The sequence below is a fragment of the Sparus aurata genome, chromosome 15 (assembly GCF_900880675.1).
Source record: "Sparus aurata chromosome 15, fSpaAur1.1, whole genome shotgun sequence".
Taxonomy (NCBI): Eukaryota; Metazoa; Chordata; class Actinopteri; order Spariformes; family Sparidae; genus Sparus; species Sparus aurata.
The window spans coordinates 4,149,977-4,169,535 of record NC_044201.1 but is presented as its reverse complement, the minus strand read 5'-3'; the positions used below and the strand labels follow the sequence as shown (position 1 = coordinate 4,169,535).

Sequence of the window (19,559 nt, the reverse complement as noted above, 5' to 3'; positions counted from 1 at the left end):
TAAACTGTAGGCTGTGTTTTGCTCCATTCTCTGGGTGAAAGTCTGTTTTAGTCCGGTGGTATAGTGAAAATACCGTTACAGAGGTGATAAAAGCACCAAATTTTGCATGGTGTTTCCTTAGGGTCTATAGTGTAATTTTGGCCTAGGAGCCCTAAGAAAAAAAACTTAATATTAGCAGTATATCATTATCAATGAAATATGCTTAAAACACAGTGATTTTCAAGTTCCTGCACAAGATAAAGTGTTCAAATGAATCCCAAAGTTAACATTTTACAGTTTTATTTATGTGTATGAACTTTTACATAACTAAAGCTTCAATACATGACAAGTATTGAAAAAGTATAATCTTTATTGGCCCTGTAATTGATAATTATGAGTCAATATAGGTGCATCTGCAAAGAGGTGAGCAGTCTATAGTCTATTTGCCAGCCCATAGGGCCCCATTGTGAACCCGGAAATGTTGAGTACACCAAGGTTTTATGTTAGAAATATACAGTGTGGGTCCCCAGTATTAAGAAACTGCTGGTTGCTAACTTGCATATGTTGGGCAATTTGCATAATAAGCATTATTAGCATTAATTAGCATTGAGCGCCTATATATGGGGTTATTAAGGATGCTGAATCCTTTTCTGACATTTACAAAATTCAAAATGACAGTTTAAACCAAAAGTGGCCATATTTCAACTCCTGGTGGGCCGATTTTTATTAATTTTGCGTCGATTTTGAGGTTATTTATATGCTTAATACATTGGACCTGCATTTCAGAATCAATGGAGCACAATGTCACTGGTGTGAATGTTGAGACGTAATATTTCTTCAAATTGCTTCAGTTCTTCTTGCGTTTTTTTGGCTGCTCAATTTTGTGTGACTGTCATTGTGGTAACTGCACTGGGCAGAATACTGGCTGGATGGAAAGATGGTCAAAACAGAGCTTTTTATATTTGGATCATATCATCTCAATGCAAGTAAGTTGATCAAATAGAAGCAGATAACAGTGATTACAGTGTGTATGTAGTGCATATTTAATTAATTTTTTTTATATATATAGCCTAATATCTCTATAGCCTACTTCTAAACCGTCTCTAAAATATGGTAGGAGTTCTTTTGAGTAAAATCCAAAGCATTTCCCCCAGTATTTTCTGAGACTGTGGCGCGGCGGGGGGGGGTCAATTTGGGTCATCATACTGTAATATTTATACTTATGTCACAGGCTACTTAGGGAATTTCTTTTTTTTTCTCTGGTTATAATGCTCTCACACAGCCATCATGAAGTCTAATATTGTAAAGAAATGCTATTTTTATTGTTTCAAGAGAGGAGTTATCTAAGTCAGAGTCCTGCACGGGTGAAAAATAATGTACTGTGTCGGACACAGATGCAGGACATGCGGACGCCTGAAGAGGTGGGTCGGGTTTTACGATTGCCATTTTCAAGGCGTCACTTATCATCAGTCTTTATTAGCAACACAAATGATGAGCATTTATATTTCATATGAGCTCATTCATGCATGCTTGCGCCCTCCCAGAACTCATTCCCTCTACGCTGTCTTACTTCCACTTTTAAAAACTGCGTCCGTCCAATTTTCCTTCGGGCGTCGATATCAATTTATACTGGGTCGGCTCGGGTGCGGAATGTAAGTTGTGTCGGAAAACTGGTCGGATGCGGTGACCCGTGCAGGACTCCGCTCTAAGTGACCATTTAATCTATAGCTAATTATCAAGCGAAATATCCAACATGCTAGTTAACATCAAAGACTGCGGTGGAAGACGACGGTAAAATATTTCCTTTCTCTAACTCTGGATTTATTTCTGCCTGAATTTTGAAGGTGTGGCGGCTTTTATTTTGCCGTGGCGGTGCGCCACAGTCAATTACATGTAGGGGAAACCCTGGTTCATCTGGTTAAGTACGAGGATGACGCAGTTCTCCTGTCTCCGCTTTGTTCAAACTGAACCAAGCAGCTCCGGCGTAAAGTCGCACCAATGTCACTTCAGCACTGCATACGCAAAACACATGTCATGACATTGAGATCTGTGTGGTGTTTTTCAAAATGTTTCCTCTGGCGTTCACCGAACATGTATTGACCGACAGTTCATAATCATATGGGTGTAGTTACAATGTGTTGTGATTGAGATCCTGACCTACCATGCATCCAGGAGAGTGAGAAAGATGAGTTCTTTTTAATCTAAATTACATACTTGCATAATCGCCATCAGTGGGTCCCTGTCAGACCTTCTCACTTGCAAGAAGGATGCTGTTTCCTAGAGGGAAAGCTCACTTAAGTCTCAGTCTGGAGGGCTAATCATCGCAGTGTTTTTTTCAAGATAGTAACTACAACAACACAATTGTGGAAGAAGACAAACACATGGTGAGTGTTTTGTTCTGAATCAAGTCATGTAATCACTGCCAAACAACTGTGGGAGACGTTGTTTTTGGCCAGAAATGTGAGATGTGATGATTTGACCCCCTTTATCAACTCAACGAGTATGTAGACAGAAGAAGCAGAGAAATAGGAAATGACAGGTCAAAGTGAGAACTTGGGAGGGCTTTGTAGCTGCCAGGAATATTTGTATACACATGGTCCAGGATATTTCTTTTAGGTAAAACTATTTTGATTAAAATCACCCGCTGTTATGAATTTCCCATCTGGTTATTTAGTCATGTTGCTGGTGATGACATCATACAAATCCTGCAGTACATTTTTTGAGTTTACATCTGGGGAATTGTACACAACAACAATAAACACACTGGTAAAATTCTCTGGGTAAGATGGTCAACATCTCAGCATCAGAAATACGATATCTTGTGAACAATGTAAATCCACTTTAACCCTGTTGACAGCCAAGCATTACTTATGAAGACACAAAGCCCTCATCCTCTTCTCTTACCAAAGTCCTGTGTCCTGGCGGGTTCTAAACAAGGTCCATCCATCCAGTACAATTCCTTGATCGGGGACCAAGTCTCTGTGAAGATGTCCAGCAGTCTCTGACTTCCCATTGCTGAGTGAGCCTCAGTTGCACCTCATCGTATTTATTCTCCTGTGACCGGATATTGACAAGAAGATGGCTTGGTAGAGTAACTGCTCTTGGTCCAAGTCAGATTAGCTTAGCATTTTCACACCTATAGTGCGTTTGCTCTGGTCCAAATCAGGGACCAACTTGTTACAATGTTGCATGTTGCCTCGAGTTTGGTTTTTGTTCACACAGCAGCATTTACAAGCGGACTAAAATGTGTGATGCGCGAGGATACGCAGCAGTTTAGTTGAATTTAGCACCCAGCCGACAGGAAGTCAAGAACCAAAACAACAATATGACATCCGGTTACTTTTCAAAGTAAAACACTCCGTGTTGACAAGTGATGGGAACAGCAGTTCTTTTTACTGTACTGAATCACTAGAATCCGTTCATTAAAATGATTCATTCAAAAGATTCATTCACCGAATCATTCAGTGCTCTCCAACTCCCTGAACTGATAAGCAGCCAAACGATCCGTCATTCAGTTCATTAATCAGCCCTGGGGTTCACGTTCACTTACTGAGGGACGGTGTGTTCACGGACTATAGTACACAATCATTCACGGGAGAGGCAGCGCTGCTTTGAGTGATATACATGCACTAAAATGATTACACGGTGAATGTGTCCTCTGTGCACAATAAAATCACTTAACATGATGCTACACGGATGTTAGCAACACAGCGCTAATTTTAGCAGTACGGTTACTGAACGTGAATCAACTCCTCTGCCCTGAGTGAGTGAATGACTGACACAGCACCACTTTCAACACAGTACGTGAACGAGAATCACGTCCTCAGTGACAGTTCTCTGTGTGCAGTAGGTTCGCGAATCATGAACGAATCATAGCGCGAACTTGAATCACGTCCTCACAGTTCTCTGTATGAGTCGCGGCAGTTCCATTCCCGGCCGGCATGCTCGTGGCTGAGCTCAACTGAACTGAGAAAGGAACAAAACAGTTCATGAAGTGATTCCGTTTACTCAAAAGATTTGTTTGTTTGAACGACACGTTCGCGACACGACACAACACTAGTGTTGACACCAACACACAAATCTCAAAAAAGAGACAAACACAGGCTCTTCTGCTAATCCTTCGGTCGGGAACACTTCCTTCTGGTGTTTTTATAACTATAACTATAACTATAACCTACAACTGCGGCCGTGAGTGATCATGTGATTATCGCGGAAACTCCTTAGCCTCGCGACGCCAGCTGTCTGCGCTGTGGTGGAATCAAACGCAACCAGTGGGGGTTGCTGGACGGCGGAGCAAAACCAGATCGGAGCCGTAACGCAGCGGACACATATCCAGTGGAAATTCGTGGTTAAGCACTGATGCTTCCTGCCGTTGGGTCTGATTGAGGTTGGATCATGTTCTCACCACAAACAAACCATACCAGAGTTTGTTTGGAACTGGACCGAGACCACCTCTTCAACGAGGTCTCGTTCCGGTTGTTTTGGTCCAGACCCAAGTGCGATTGGTGTGTTCCCACCTTCCCAAATGAACTGCACCAAGGGGGTAAATGCTCCAGGATTCGATTCAACCGAACTAAACAAGGCAGGTGTGAAAATGCCTTTATGTCCAATGCCAGTTCTCTTCCCACTCCTGGGGTTGTTCACAGTGATCAATCTTGTGGTCTGCTGCACTCAGTCCAAACCCCACATAACCTTTTCTGATACGGATAACTGCATTTCTATCATAGGTCAATCCTGCTTCAGATGAAGGGGGCATAGAGGCAAAAAAATTAAGCCAGGATTGAAGGAGCTACTGATCGCTGCATCTGCATTCACCGTAACCAAATAAAATTGCTTCTGTATCTAAGAAGACAAGTGTCTTCTTGTTTAGTTCATTTGTCTTGTTTGCTCTCAGAGATTATTAAATAACCTGATTTTCCATTAAAAGCTCAGTGCTTGTAGTAGAAAAAAATTCACAGCACATTAACTACAATTTTATTCATCTTAAAAATAATGAACAAAAATTACATTAACTGCAAGACTGGCAATTCATAAAATAAGATAATACTTTATTCGTCCAACAAAGAGGAAATTTCCTATTTGCATTTCCTGTTTCAAGTTCAAACCCTGGATTATTAGCCTGCAAACTACATTAGTGCACTAAAGTGCAACACACATGACCCAGACCTGGTGGAGGTCTGTGCTCTAATCACACCATTTTCTAATAAGGTAAATTACAATATATATTATAAATTACTGACAAAAATGTACATGCTATGATTATATTACTAGTACTGACTGACTTAAAATAGATAATTTATAAGTGGTGTTGTTGATCAGCATACTTGTGAACACCAGCGCATGTTATGGTAAAGTTCATGTTACCAGTGTAAACTTTGTGTTTGCATACAGAGATGTGTGGAACCACATCGGACTGTTGAAGAGTTGAGGCAGGAACACACCGGCCCAACCGTTGGACGTCTGAAGCGTTTGGAGAGGCTCGGACGAGGTCGGGAGCAAATATGTTTGGTGTGTTCAGCTGCGTCGGAAGCTTTCGGAGCCGCGCGGACGTTGTCGGATCCGACTGAGCATGCGAAGTCTGAGGAGGAGGGCCGTCGGACGTCTGAGCCATTGGATTCTCTGATTGGTTGTTTGCCAGCTGAATAGCCGTTCTAATTGGCGTTGTGCTAGCGAATCAGCGCGGTGTGTGGGAGGGACGGAATACTGTGTGCGCTTTGTTTTTCTATGCACTCCGTTCCGTCATTCCCCGTTTTCATGTTTTGCAGTACTGGCACAGACTAGTTGTTCTGTCCGTTCAGGACGAATTAATTCTTGTTCGTCTGGTAATGCCTCGCTCCATGTTTAGTATGCAGCTGTTTTTAAAGTAAAAAAAGTAAAGAGAGTTGCATGCATAAGGTTCTCGTTTACAACTCACAACACAAGCGCCACCCGCTTATTGCATCTCGCGCAAGCGCAGAACATACACGCTACTGTGGAGTAGGCAGCACGTCGAAGCGGTGTGTTCAATGCAACTTTTCTGCCGAACAGGTCAGACAAGAGGCAACGGAGTGGTCGGAGAGTGGTCGGATAAGGCAGTTGGACGTCTGGGCGGTGTGTGGGGGCCTTTAGCTTTACCACTGTCTGCCTCCTGCAACTCTGATGGTGAAAAAAGTTCACATGACTTACATCCGGGGGTATTTAACATTATCTATCGCTAACCTGCAGCTCTTTGAACTATTTGAACAAGTCCGCAAGTCTGTCAGCTGAAAGTGGCGTGAGTGCTCCTGCCGACCGTCCTATAGGCTTGTTGAAAAAGCAGATGCACGGAACCCTTGCAGTCGTTGCAGAAAGTGAGGGCAAGCACACAGACACCACAAAGCCCGTCTGTAAACAATGCTTTAAATCCGTAATGACCAAGAGAGCCAACACGTCTGTGTCACTCTGCTCTGTGACTGTCTGTCACCGTGAAACCGTGCCCACTCTGGCCGCAGGCAGTGAGGAGGCAGAGTGTGTGATTCAGTAGTCTCTTTCACACTGCCGTTTGCATGCGGGGATCCTTCGCCAATTCTCCGCACCCGCCTCTGTGTGAAAGTTTTAGATGCGGAGAGGGGGGAAATTTCGCTCCAGCGCTGATCCGCCTCTGGAGGTAGTATCAGGGCCGGATTATTGGTGAGCCGTCCCAGTGTGAACAAATAATCCGGAGGCGTGGAGCGAGGGCGTGTCGGTCTGACAGTCTGATAACTGCACAGGTCCTTCACTCAACTAAATACAGAGAAATGTCCCACAAAGCAACGTTACAGGACCGAACAAAAGTAACGTAGTAACTGTAACTGTCTTTAGCAACTTATTTGAGGAAAACAATACCACAGCTGTATGTGGAGAAGCGTCCGTCCTCCTGTCTGTCCTACGACTCTTCGTCACATTTCTGCCAGAAAAACAGCGTCTGTCACCGGCATAAAACTTTAACTCACGAGTGTTTGTGATGAAAATAAATCACCGCGACCGTCAGCCCTCCGGACCGAGACTTAACCAAACTTTCCCCCAGAAAACAGCCTCCATCCCCGCGAGTGACAGAGTCAGACAGCGTCCTGTTTACTGATGGTGATATGTATAATTATGTAATTTAGCGCGAAAAACTTAACTCCGTCACTTTCCAGGTGGGTCAGGATCTCAATCACTACACATTATAACAGCATCTATATGATTATAAACTGTCCGCGGGTTTTGGATTAATGGGGGAACACCTGGGAAACACCGACATCATCAACATGACGTGTACCGTCACGCCTCTTTAGGAGCCGCAGCGCCGGCTTTCTGTGTGAATTACACAAGTGAAGGCGGAGATGCTTCGCTCTGTTTGAATCACCATCGGCGGAGAATTGCCGAACCACCGCTCCGGAGATAATGCGGAGAAGCTGTTTAAAAAAGGCTAGTGGGAGGGGTGTCATGGGGGGACAACCATAGACATAAAGAGTAGACGCCGCATGGGCTGCTGGGGCGCAAGAAATGCAGCCGCCATCTTAGACCGGTCATTCTACTCACAGTTGAGCAGCAGAAGCAACGAGAGGCTAGAGCAATGTGCTGCATATTCCAGTTTTAATCGGCGGACGATCGAAAACAGGGCTTGAGGGATTACTTTACAGTAGGATTGAACATTACTATTGGTTGTATTTAGTGAATCGAATATTACTGTACTGTATTTATGTCCACCAGCGAAATCGTAGCCAGCTAACGTTAGCTAGGCTAACTTATGTTTGTTGCCGGTGTTCACCCGGCTATGAACATTACTGGTTCCGGTACCGTTCCGGCGGTCCCGTTGCTGGTAGCGATGGCACCGCCGCCAGTAGCCGTCATCATTGCCGGTAGGGTCGTGCCGAGCAAAGCTCCAGACAGTTGTGACGGCCCTCTTGCTGTTGGCGTGTGTGTGTTTTCTTTATGTTTGTCTGTCATCATGCAGGTTCCTGGTAAGCGGAGTTATAATCAATACCCCTGGAAGCACCTGATCAGTCCTCCCCGGATTATTTAAGACCTGGCTGCCTTTGAGATGCCCTGTTTTTTTTTTCATCTTTTTTTAGCTATTCTGTTTATGGGCACCATGTGTTTGTTTAGTTTAAAATTCAATTTTTGTATCAGGGGAGAAGTTACAAGTGGTCTCCAGTTTTAAATATCTTGCTGTCATCATAAACTCAACTCAGCTTAAAAAAAAAGTTAAACAAGTTTGTATTTTGTATTTATTCGCAAATATCTCACACCTGAAGCTGCTAAAATTTATTTTCATGATATGGTTTTCTTACATATAACATACTGCGTAACCACTTGGTCTCTTACCACTGATACAACAATAAAGTCTGCACAATCTGTAAACAATTGTCATTGTTTTGTATTACTCTTCTGCTTATGTCCTATTTTGCGTGATGGTGCCATATTCCCTCCTGTCTTTTGTATCATGGTAACTGTCTGCACTGATTGTCTAGTATTGTGGGGGCTTTTAGTTTTCTTTTCTAAATAATATTTAAAATTTCTGTTGTTTGGTTATTTGGTTAATAAATTGTTTCATTTTTGCAGTTTACACCTTGTGTCTCTCTTGTTTTGTTTATAGCTCAAGAGCTGGGCCAACACAGTCCTTCCAGAGAAATTATTTGGGGCATCTCTCTCTCTGTCCTGATGTGAATTATATTGGTACTCTGATTTATATATTTTTACTCTGGTACTCTGATTTATATATATATATATATATATATATATATATATATATATATATATAGATATAGATATATAGAATATATATATATATATATATATATATACATATAGATATAGATATATATAGATATAGATATAGATATAGAGAGAGAGAGAGAGATAGATATAGATTACTCTATGATTTCTATTGTTTATATTTATAGTGTTTGCAAAATACCTATCATACATCACATATATCATATATCTGAATATTCTATTACTGTTAATTCCACTATGAATATTAAAATTCGCCGAACCGTGTTATCTGTATCATAGCTACATGTATGACGTTTGCAGCAAAGAAAACCCCGCGTGAAAATCAGTTTAGAATACAGAGTTATGATTGATTAAGTGCGCATTGAACTGCCAAACAGATACACGGAGGGGAGCGGGTGACCGGTCCAAGATGGCAGCCCCACGGCTCGTCAGCGCCAATAGGCAGTAGCGGTCGATGAGGCGTCTACTCTTTATATGTCTATGGGGACAACTGCCAAGCAAGGCCGACGTCAATTTCCTGCAATTCACGGCAGTTTTCAGTGTTGCCTGCAAACTGCTGTGTGCAGGCGTAAACCTGAACTTCCACAACAATCTACAGTGCCGCTTACTGATGAAAATCCCACTTTTCATGCAGAATATGAAACGGCTATTTAACTAGTTAATAATGTGGAATCTTGTCTGTAAATAAATAAACTATGTCTTGCTTTGTGGCATGTCAGCTAATATTAAGCAAGCCAGGTGGCAAACAAAGTGAATGCAAGCCAGGTAAAGTTAATGGTAACTGACAGTTTTCTAGAGACACCCACTGATTTTGACATTATTCAACATGATCATTATTCCTTTTGTGAGGAATGCCAAAAAGGAAGAGGTAGCAGAAGATTGACTTCTTTTTCAAGTCAAGTTGTCATGTAAGTGGAGTTCTGTGAAAGGAGGGAAACAGAAAGCTAGCATTCAATCTAATGCACTAATTCAAGTTTATAATAGTACATTCATATTCTTGCATCAGTGCCATGTAGGTGTTCATTTACGTAACTTAAAGCTATTTGTTGGAGCTTAAAACCTTCTTTTCAATGAAGACAATCTCCTACATCAACTCATCCCGGTTACTGCTCTCAGAAACTAGAAAAGAATATAAATGAAGACAATGAAATGCAATAAAACTATTAAAATCTTAAATAATAAGAGGAATGAAATAATATAAAGTACAGTAAAGACTAGGATGAAAGATTAGTTAAAACAGATTATAACAACAAAATATATGTAAAATAATTAATAGAAAGCAGATAAAAGAACAACAAAAGAAAGGAATGTTTCCTAATCAAAACCAAGGCTGTAGAGGTTTGTTCTAAGTTTACATCAAATATTTCAACAGTTCCATGTTCATGATTATTAACATTGAGTTCTTTACGTAGGATGTTTATGAGGAAGGGAAGTCCAGGAGTCAGGACAAAGGAGAGCTAAGGAATAAGGAATAGTTCACACAAAATGCCTAGTTGTCTCTCACTAGTCTGTGGGCCAGTATTGGTTTTGTAATTTCATAATCCTTCCTCCCTGAGATCAAGCAGCAGAGATTATGTGACAATGAGCAAATACTACTTATGGAGTTTTGGGTAAACTAAATAGAGTAGTCTTACATGTCACTGTTTCTAAAACCGGGCGTTTTTCTTGGCTGCGTTAAAAAAGGGCAAAAATTGAGAGTATACCCATTTCTCCAGGGACCACTACACCACTGGTCGAGAGGGAGGGACCTGAGGGGAGGGGCAAGTAGAGCGTGGTTTGCATATCATTTGAGAAGGTAATGGCAGCAGCCTGCGGGAAGGCGGGGCTGGATGGTCCAGCCACAATACCGTGTGCTGGCCGTCTCTGGGCAACACAGAGTCCAACTACCTCGTGGACTTTTCTTCAAGCTCTCTCCTGATGTGCCCAAGTCTCTGTGTATCTGGTTCTGTCCCAGTTCTGTTCTGTCTATATGCGTATGGAGTGTGGTAGTAGTACTGGGGCGCCGAGCACGGAGCATTAGCCCCAGTTAGCACAACAGTAGAACAGCCTGTTGTTCCGAGCCGGGGCCGCAAGAAGGCAAGAGGCTGTTAATCAGTGCGTTGAGGAAGCGCTTAATCAATATATCAACATTAACTTTAACACAGTCTTTTTCATTGCCAAGGAAGAAGTACCCTCTACCAAATATAAAGGCCAACTGCATATATATATATATTAGGGCTGGGTGATAAATCGGCAAAATTGATTAATTTGAGTTTTTGTTTTAGGACGATTTTAAAAAATGAAAATCGATGTTTTATTTAACTTGCTCCGCCGCCGCTTCTTACGGGCTCCTGTAGTTCATAGTGGGCTCCGCCCTCCTTGCATTGACTTTCCACAGAGAAACAAACACAACATGCAGCGAGCAGAGTTCGTTCCTAAAAAGTCACTGTCTCGTTAGTAGTTTGGTTCTGTAGCGTCGGACCTCGAACAAACCACCGTCCGCTGCAAAGTTTTTTCAAAGGCTTTTGCAACTAAAGGCAGCGGACCGAACCATTTATTTCAGCATCTCAAATAGACGCCTGGATCACAGTGGGACACTTGTTGTTCACTACGAAAAAACCACGGCAGCCCACAAACACCCACTATAAAGCAGCCAACATTAGCGGAATCATGTAATAATTGTGTCCCGTATAAGAAGAAAGCGGCCCGGTGGACAGCTGTTACGGATGCAGTCACGTTGCATATCGCTAAAGACATGCTGCTCATATATACAGTGGAAAAGCTGGAGGTTCATCCACATGATGAAAATGTCCGACCGCAGGTTTGTGCTACAAAGCCGCAACCGGTCCTGACTCAAACCAGAGGAAACAGACAGGCTCGTCTTCCTGGTCAAAAATGTGTAAAACAGACAGCAAGCACACCTCATGTCCTGTACATCTACCAACATGTGATGTTTACTATGCAATGCATGCAGATGTTTCATTTAGTTTACTTATCTTCAGGGATATAAAATACGTTTCTGTAAACAAAGGCACCTTTTGCAAAATAAAGTATTTAATGAAAGTTATGTTAACACTTTATCAATACCAATATGGAAACTGATCTGTTTTTATAATAGCAAGCAATCTGACATGTTAAATATGTTTACAAAAGCATTTTATCAAAAAGGGACACAGTCTTTTCAAAAGGATGCACTTTTATTAAGTAAGTTTGAAGCTGCACTGTTTACAATGGCAGGGCAAATTTGTTTAAAATCATAGCAAATATCAATAAACACAATGCTTTTAATAATTTCTTTGTAATTTGAAGTTTGTTCTTGAGAAGGAAAAAAAATTGATTAAAATCGTAAATCGAGTTTGGTGTGAAAAAATCGGAGATTCAATTTTTAGGCCATATCGCCCAGCCCTAATATATATATATATATATATATATATGTGTGTGTGTATAAAATGTCTGTGCCCCTAAATTTTGTGATTGTGCTCCTAAAATTTTCAGTTAGGGGCCACTGTGCTCCTAGTAAAAGTTAGTCTGGAGCCCTGCTGTAAAGGCAGGTTTAGGGTGGTAAATATAGAAATGCTCCAATAAAATAAAATATTTCTCAATAGTTTTAGTTATAGGTCTGGGTCCGGATAGGACAGTGTCTGGGTCAGGACCCAGACTACAGTCTGCCAGTTGGTGACTTCTGATATGTTCTATGTTTATCCAGCATGAGTTAGAAACTAATTTTATATATAACACTGTGTTGTATAATGACAAATACATTCAAATTCAAACACATTCAATGTGTGTAATAGCATTTGGACAGAGGGTTCTAAAGTGAGAGCATGTGAATGAATATGTCTACATTTTCAATTGTCAGATGTTTAGCTGTAAATTCATTTAGGGCTACCTCATGTCTTTATCAGGTCAGGTCTAATTTGGGCTGGAATTATTTACGATACAACAACAAATAGAAACATAACTAGGGCTGGGCGATAAAATGGTAATATCGATAAATTCGGGTTTGTGGTTTAGTAAGATTTTTTTTCTAAATAAATCGGGTTTCTCTTTAACTTTCTCCGCCACTGCTCCACATGGGTTTCGGTAGTTCATAATGGTCTCCGCTCTTACCTCGGATTTACTTCCCAAGTAATGCAACAACATGGCAGCAAGCAAAGTTCATTCACAAAAACAGTTTGGTTTTGTGGCGTCATACCTCGAACAAACCACGGTCCGCTATTTCAGCGCCTCAAACAGAAGCATGCAGCAGATCTGGACAAACGTTGTTCAATACAAGATGCACAAGACCATGGCAGCTCCCAAACACCTGCTAAAAAGTAGCCAACATTAGTGGAATCATTTAAAGGTCCCATATCATAAAAAAAACACATTTTCCCTGCTCTCTGCATATATAAGCTGGTCCTCCCTGAGCCTGCAAAATCCCATAATGAGGAAAACAAGCGATTTCTGCATGGTCTCTGCAGCCCACCCACTGGTAAAATGGAGCTCCTACAGGCTGTTCAGAATCTGCTCCTTTCGCTATGTAACGAAAGGAGTAATTATCATAGGCCAACCTCCTCTGCGCGGTGATAGGAGATATCAGAGGGGGGCGTTCATCCCCGAGGTGAAGTTCGGTGTGTCCTACGGTGAGACAGCAGTGAGATAGCAGTGTTTCACAATGTCGTCGCTCAAAGCTAGACACGCAAATTGCTCAGTTGTTGGTTGTACAAATCAACATAAGTGACTATATTCTGTCCCAACTACAGAAGAACAGAAGAGACAGTGTTTGCGTTTCATTTTTAACGACAACGTGCCGGCTGCAGTTCGTGTTAGCTTGTATGTGTGTGCTAACCACTTCACATCGGACTGCTTCAGTAACGAGGGTCAGTACAAAGCGGGCTTTGCCTCGACACTGACCCTTGTAAAAGGATCAGTCCCAACCATAAGGGACCCAGCTACTGCACCTGAGCTACAGGTAAGTGTCGCCATGTTTTGATAGTATTTACAGCTGCCGACGAGTATGGTGAAGTCAGCTGGAAACTGGCTAACTAGTTAGCTCCGCTCCGGTCCGCTAACGTTATGCAATGGCGTTTGAAGCGAGTTTGATGTTAATAATATTACGATGGAGCTTGGTTGTCACAGTAGAAAGTCTGGAAACATGTGCAGAATGGAGACAGAGACGATGAGAACAGTGTCCAAGAGTTTGGAGACTGTGTTGGAGACAAACACAGCTTTCGCTAGCTGTTTTTAGCTAACGTTAGCTGTTTTTAGCTAGCTGTTTTTAGCTCTGGTCAGTGGGGGATGGGAACCGGGATGTGGTGTCGGGGGGTGGGGGGTCTCATGTAATGATGAACAACACACAAATTCCTGAGTGTTGCTTATGCAGCCTTTTTTTTTGTATACAGGCCAGCACATCAAGTGCATCCATTCAGCCACCGGCATCAAGGGATGTCGCATGCCAAACTGACCCACTGGACACCCGTACTGTAAGCCCGCAGCTATCCATTAGGACCCTCAGCCCCACTTTAGAAGTGAAGGTATGTACAAAACATCTTCAGTGTAATATGTTTTGATGAAGTTTGTAATCATTTACCCCTCGTAATTTTCTTGTTGTGTCATTGATGTAGACTTCTTTAGTAAAATTATATTGTTGTTTACAGGTATTCAGGCTACTGTGTCCTGCAAGGATTTTGGTGTTGGGACATCCACTGAGGACCCTTTATGTTTTTCTTCGACACCTGTAAAGAGACCCTCAAAGAGATCTCGTCTGGACCTTGAAGAGGAGCTGGAGCTGGAGGATAATCCATTAGAGGGCAGCTCTTCAATGACAGCTTCGAAGGGGCAGGATCCCAACTATGATCCTGCAGAGTCTGTCACAGCGCTGTCAGAGTCAACACTTGTTTGTGTGTGTTAGTGAGTGCACGTGGTGATGGTGCTTCAGTTTTGTTGGAAAAATTTTAGACGGATTCATGTAGATCTTACGATGTTCTTTTGGCTCCTGATGTTTTATTTTTCAAATTATACTGAAATAACTTTAGGTTTTTAATTGTACGGTGTATATACATAAAAGATCAGTCTGTATGGAAACTGAAGTACAGTTTAACTGTCCTGGAGATTTCCTATAACCTATATGACTATAATTTTCATTGTAGGACTGTTTACATCAGTAGTTGTGCCTATGTTTATGTGCATAAAAAGACATATAGACCAACTGGAAAGAGTGTAATGGTTAAGAGAACACTACCGGAGGGAACTCAAACTGATTAATTGCTAAATGTGTTTTCCTTTTGTTTGATAAAGACAAGAATCATCCACTCCCACCCACAAGATCAAAAAATACATCGTGTATGAGAGCTGCATTATGGAGTTGTTTGCTGCGTGTCCTGTCTGCACGCAGGTATGTGATGTGAGGACACAAAATCTGGGGACATTCCTGTCCGTGGAGCAGCGATGCCCCCATTGCGAGTTCTACAGACACTGGAATAGCCAGCCTATCCTTGGGAGCACACCAGCTGGGAACCTCCACCTTTCGGCAGCTGTGTACCTGAGTGGTGCGTCCTTCGTAAAAGTTGCATGGGTAAATGATGTGCTACTGTATTTCCTACAGTTCTGATTATTGCTCTGAATATGAAGTATTTCTGATCAAGTTACATGCATTATGTCAACAAATTATTATTTTTTTTCTACCAACAGGTCTTCAAGGCAATGGAGCTGCAACTTTTTCAGTACAACACATTTCGCCGGCATGCCAGATCTTTCATTGAACCTGCAGTCATTCACCAGTGGAAAACATTACAGGATGTGATGCTGCAGCGGCTCAGTCAGGAGAGCAAAGTTATAGTTGGTGGTGACATGAGAGCTGACTCTCCAGGTATTTACACATCAAAGAAATAGTGCAGTTTATCCAGGATTGTGATATATTGTTAAGTTCAGAGTAGAGTGACATTATGAAAATGCCACATATAATAAGATATGCGATGACTAAGAATACTTTTTTCAGGGCACTCTGCGAAATTTGCGAGTTATACAATGATGGATCTTAACTCAAACACAGTTTTGGACATCGAGTTGGTTCAGGTGAGTGGTTAAAATTCAAATTGTAACAAGGTTATTCAGTGAAATTAGAAAATGTCCATTTGGCTTATGCTTATACTGTGTATCTTGTAGGGTTTTTTTGTGCCGGGGCAACAGAGCAATGAGGTTGGTGGTAGTTACCACATGGAAAAAGAGGGCCTGAGGAGGAGTCTGGCATTGCTGGAAGAACGTGGCATTAATCTTGACTGCATTGTTACCGACCGTCATCCACAAATTCAAAAGTTCCTCAGGGAGAGAAACATCACCCACTACTATGATGTGTGGCACATGGCAAAAGGTATATTTCCCTATTTTCATCTGCATCTATCCACATAATAGCTGCTCCTAAAAGTTCATTATGCACAAAGCACTTTTCTGTGCACATTACATGTGAGTAACATGAAAGGAAATTTGTGTCCTTACAATAACATTGTAAAGCTATGAGTCAATTAGTATCACATGTCTTGAAATTGATTATGAAATGCTGTAGCTGACTGATCAATCAATTTTTAATGAAAGGAATGTATCTATATGAACTTTAGGGATTTCAAAGAAAATGGACAAGATCAGTAAGGAGAAAGAGTGTCAGAAACTACAGAAGTGGATGAGAAGCAACTACAATCACATCTACTGGACTGCAGCTACCTCATCAACTGGGCCAGAGAGAGTGGCAAAATGGACCTCAATCCTGAACCACAAGCAGGACGTCCACACACAAGATGACCCTCTTTACCCCAAGTGCCTGCATGAGGTCCACCAGACACGGGACAAAAACAAATGGCTCAGAGCAGGTATTGTACTAATAAATAGACTAAAAGTTATTACCTAATTTTTCCTCACTTTTAAATAGTGATCACACATTTTGTATAAAAGACAACTACACCTAGTGATGTGATATTATAGAAATTCATCACAAATAATGTCAGTAATGTTTTACTTTATTGTATTTTAAAATATGCATTTGTTATTGTTTGTAGGTACTCCGGCTTTCTACAAATTAGAAAAGCTGTTGACCAACAAAAGAACTCTGAAGGACGTGGCAAAACTGAGCCCTCACCACCAGACTTCATCTGTGGAGGCATTCCATAGTGTGATCCTTCGCTTTGCCCCAAAGAATGTTGTGTTTCCCTTTATTGGAATGCTGTGCAGGTAAATCAAACTAGGGTTACTTCAAACTTTGTGAGATGCAGCCTAAACTGTGCTTTATTATGATCACCTGTGATTTTGTCTTCCATGTACTTCCAGACTGTACCTGGCTGCCATGTATTACAATGTAAATGCAGACAGACCACAGGCCAAAACCCGGGAAGGTGTACCTCTCTACAAGGTCTACTTTCCAAAGGCTATAAAGGGACAATGCAGAGCCAAACCCCACAAGACAGAGCCAACATTCCGTTAGTGTTAAAATCTTTTAATTTTTTTTAACCAAACATGTTTTCAACTTGTTGTACTGGAAATTGCTCTCACATGTTAAAAGATTTTCAAAAACAAAACACAGTAAAAACCCTGTCCTTACAAATGAATACGTAAATAACTAAATAAATTAGTGCAAGTACCAGGATGTATTTAGGACATTTGTATTGTTTTGTAAAAAATAAGTAACAACAACAGTAATAATAACAAAAGTTAAAATTAACTTTGTGCTTGTGTTTTATGAAACAGGGTATGTTGCTGACATGATGGACCTTATATTTGCCAAAGTCTTTGTGGACCCTACACCATACAAGAACGCGATGTTGGCCATCCCAGTCCCAGAGGATTTGACTGCCCAGTATGAGCATCCTGACAAGGAGGAGGTCATTGCCAGTTATGTGTCCAGGTTCAACCGAGGGCCAGTCTAAATCCAACGTAGTGGCCTTCGGCATCAGGAAACTCTCTGCGGATGCGTAGGACCACACAAACTGGAATGACTACCCGGATTCTGCGTCCCAGGCAGCCCCAGCACCAGCTCACAAAACTGCGATAGGCTAGATAGCCTGTAACAACTATAAACAATGGACACAATATTTAGTCTTGCAGAAATGTATTAATACTGTGTATTACAATTTCAGATGATGATAACATCTTTGTTTTTTATTCTTTGACATTTTACAAAAAAAGACTTACTGGTGTATTCCTCTCAGCTGTAGAGGACCATAGTCAGCTCTGTATATTTGACAGGCATTCTGCAAGAAGTAAACATTGAGGCACACACGCTCCAACCCAGGATGGTCAGTCATACATGACACCTCCTCATCGACCTCCTATAGATGTCTGGTAACCTACAGTAAATAACAAACAGAAAATGTCATTGTAATTTATAAGTGTAAACAGTAGCCAAATTGAGGCAAATAACTTTTCAGTTTAGCTGTGCGATTGCTACCTGTGGTATCTCCAAACAGCAGATATTTTCAACTTCCGTGGGCATAGTTACACAGTTTCCACAGGAGCACCTATCCAAAAAACAGAAGGTGAAGATTTCACAAACATGAAATTGGTATATCTCTGCAACCACAAGGTCTATTTGAATAATTGTGGTGTCATAGTAAAGGGAACACTTTAAGATGTGTAAATATCAGTATATGTGGGTTTTTTTTTTCATGTCTGCCGTTTAATTTGACGTGCAACGTGACTATTATTTCATGATTAGTGCGATGGTGGCACTGTGTTAGCTCTGTATCTCTCATTGTCCCCCAATTGTGAGACTCTCATTTGTGACGGAGAACTGCACAGTGCCTCAAATTTGTTGAAGACGTGTTTATGGTGCTTTATAACGGGGTATTCAATATAATATGAGCAACTATAAGTTACCTTTACTGTTAGCAGGACCTAGCATTAGCTACATGGTAGTAACTGTAACAACACATACGAACAAACATTATTTAGACACACTGACCATTCTGAAACGTCCTGCTGCAGCCGCAGAGTCTGTGTTTCTTCAGGAGCCTCTCCTTCTGGGTCCGATTCTGGTTCAAACTTGTACGGTTGAACGACAGCATCTCGCCGAGCCATAGCGATACATCCACCGTAAACATTAGCGCATGCTACCAGTAGCGTAAGCGGAATCCTCTCCCTGAGAGGGGCGTGTCGCAGGTAAGGCCATCGAGCAAGGCTCTCCAAGTAGGCGTTGACAGACTGAGCTCATTAGCATTTAAAGGTGCAGGCACAGAAACAGACTGTTCTCAGGGAGAGCTCTGCAGAGCTCATTTGAGCAACTTTGAGGCAGCTGAAATTCAGTACCACAGATAGGTTTGGGGCAATGCATAGCGAATACAGAGCTGTTAGACCTCTGACAGCTGTGTGAAATTGATGAAAAACAGTATAATATGGGACCTTTAATTACTGTGTCCCGTGTGACAAGAAAGGGGCCCAGTGGACAGCTTACGGTGGAAAAGCCAGGGTTCATCCACATACTGAAAACTTTCAACACCAGGTATGTGTTACAAAGCTGCAACGGGGTAGTAGGCTTGACTTCCTTGCCAAAAATGTGTTTAATAAAATTAGAATAATAAAAGAAATAGAAATGTTCGAAAGAAACAGCAAGCACATACCTCATTTCCAGTACATCCACCAACATCTGATGTTTACTATGCAATGCATGCAGAAATGTTATTTTGTTTACATATCCTCAGGGATACAAAATACTTTTTTGTATAAAGGCACCTTTTACTTATCTGCAAAAATGTGTTTATGAAAGTTATGTTCAAACATTATCCCAATCCCAATGGGGAAACTGATCAGTTTTTGTCATAGCATGCAATCTGACATGTTAAAATTGATGTAAAAAAAGCATTTTATTCAAGAGAAGCAATACTTTCAATAATTTCAATGTCATTTGTAGTTTGTTTTTA

General features: G+C 41.5%; 2 protein-coding genes and 1 long non-coding RNA gene across 5 annotated transcripts in view; 1 reads left to right on the top strand and 2 right to left on the bottom strand.

The window, feature by feature from the left end:
* Window positions 1-19,559, bottom strand: part of LOC115596489 (heterogeneous nuclear ribonucleoprotein L-like) — a 98,754-nt gene that overhangs the window by 63,120 nt on the left and 16,075 nt on the right. The gene's annotated exons all lie outside the window — the stretch shown is intronic.
* Window positions 13,526-17,583, top strand: LOC115596490 (uncharacterized). Its single transcript, XM_030441653.1, has 10 exons — window positions 13,526-13,630; window positions 14,061-14,192; window positions 14,316-15,232; window positions 15,349-15,526; window positions 15,656-15,732; window positions 15,823-16,027; window positions 16,272-16,520; window positions 16,707-16,878; window positions 16,975-17,123; window positions 17,392-17,583. The coding sequence occupies exons 3-10, from the start codon at window positions 15,017-15,019 to the stop codon at window positions 17,568-17,570; spliced, it is 1,425 nt and encodes a 474-aa protein (XP_030297513.1). The 5' UTR covers window positions 13,526-13,630; window positions 14,061-14,192; window positions 14,316-15,016; the 3' UTR covers window positions 17,571-17,583.
* Window positions 17,127-18,472, bottom strand: LOC115596491 (uncharacterized). The gene is made up of 3 exons (XR_003986912.1): window positions 18,092-18,472; window positions 17,836-17,990; window positions 17,127-17,714 (listed from the first exon to the last, which is right to left on the bottom strand). It is a non-coding gene; the product is annotated as an uncharacterized LOC115596491 (long non-coding RNA).

Bases quoted from the DNA above. Each gene is read 5' to 3' on its own strand.
- LOC115596490 (XM_030441653.1), top strand. From the start codon at position 15,017: ATGGAGTTGTTTGCTGCGTGTCCTGTCTGCACGCAGGTATGTGATGTG. The intron at 15,527-15,655 runs GTATTTACACAT...TACTTTTTTCAG, and splicing joins CATGAGAGCTGACTCTCCAG to GGCACTCTGCGAAATTTGCG. The intron at 16,879-16,974 runs GTAAATCAAACT...ATGTACTTCCAG, and splicing joins TTTATTGGAATGCTGTGCAG to ACTGTACCTGGCTGCCATGT.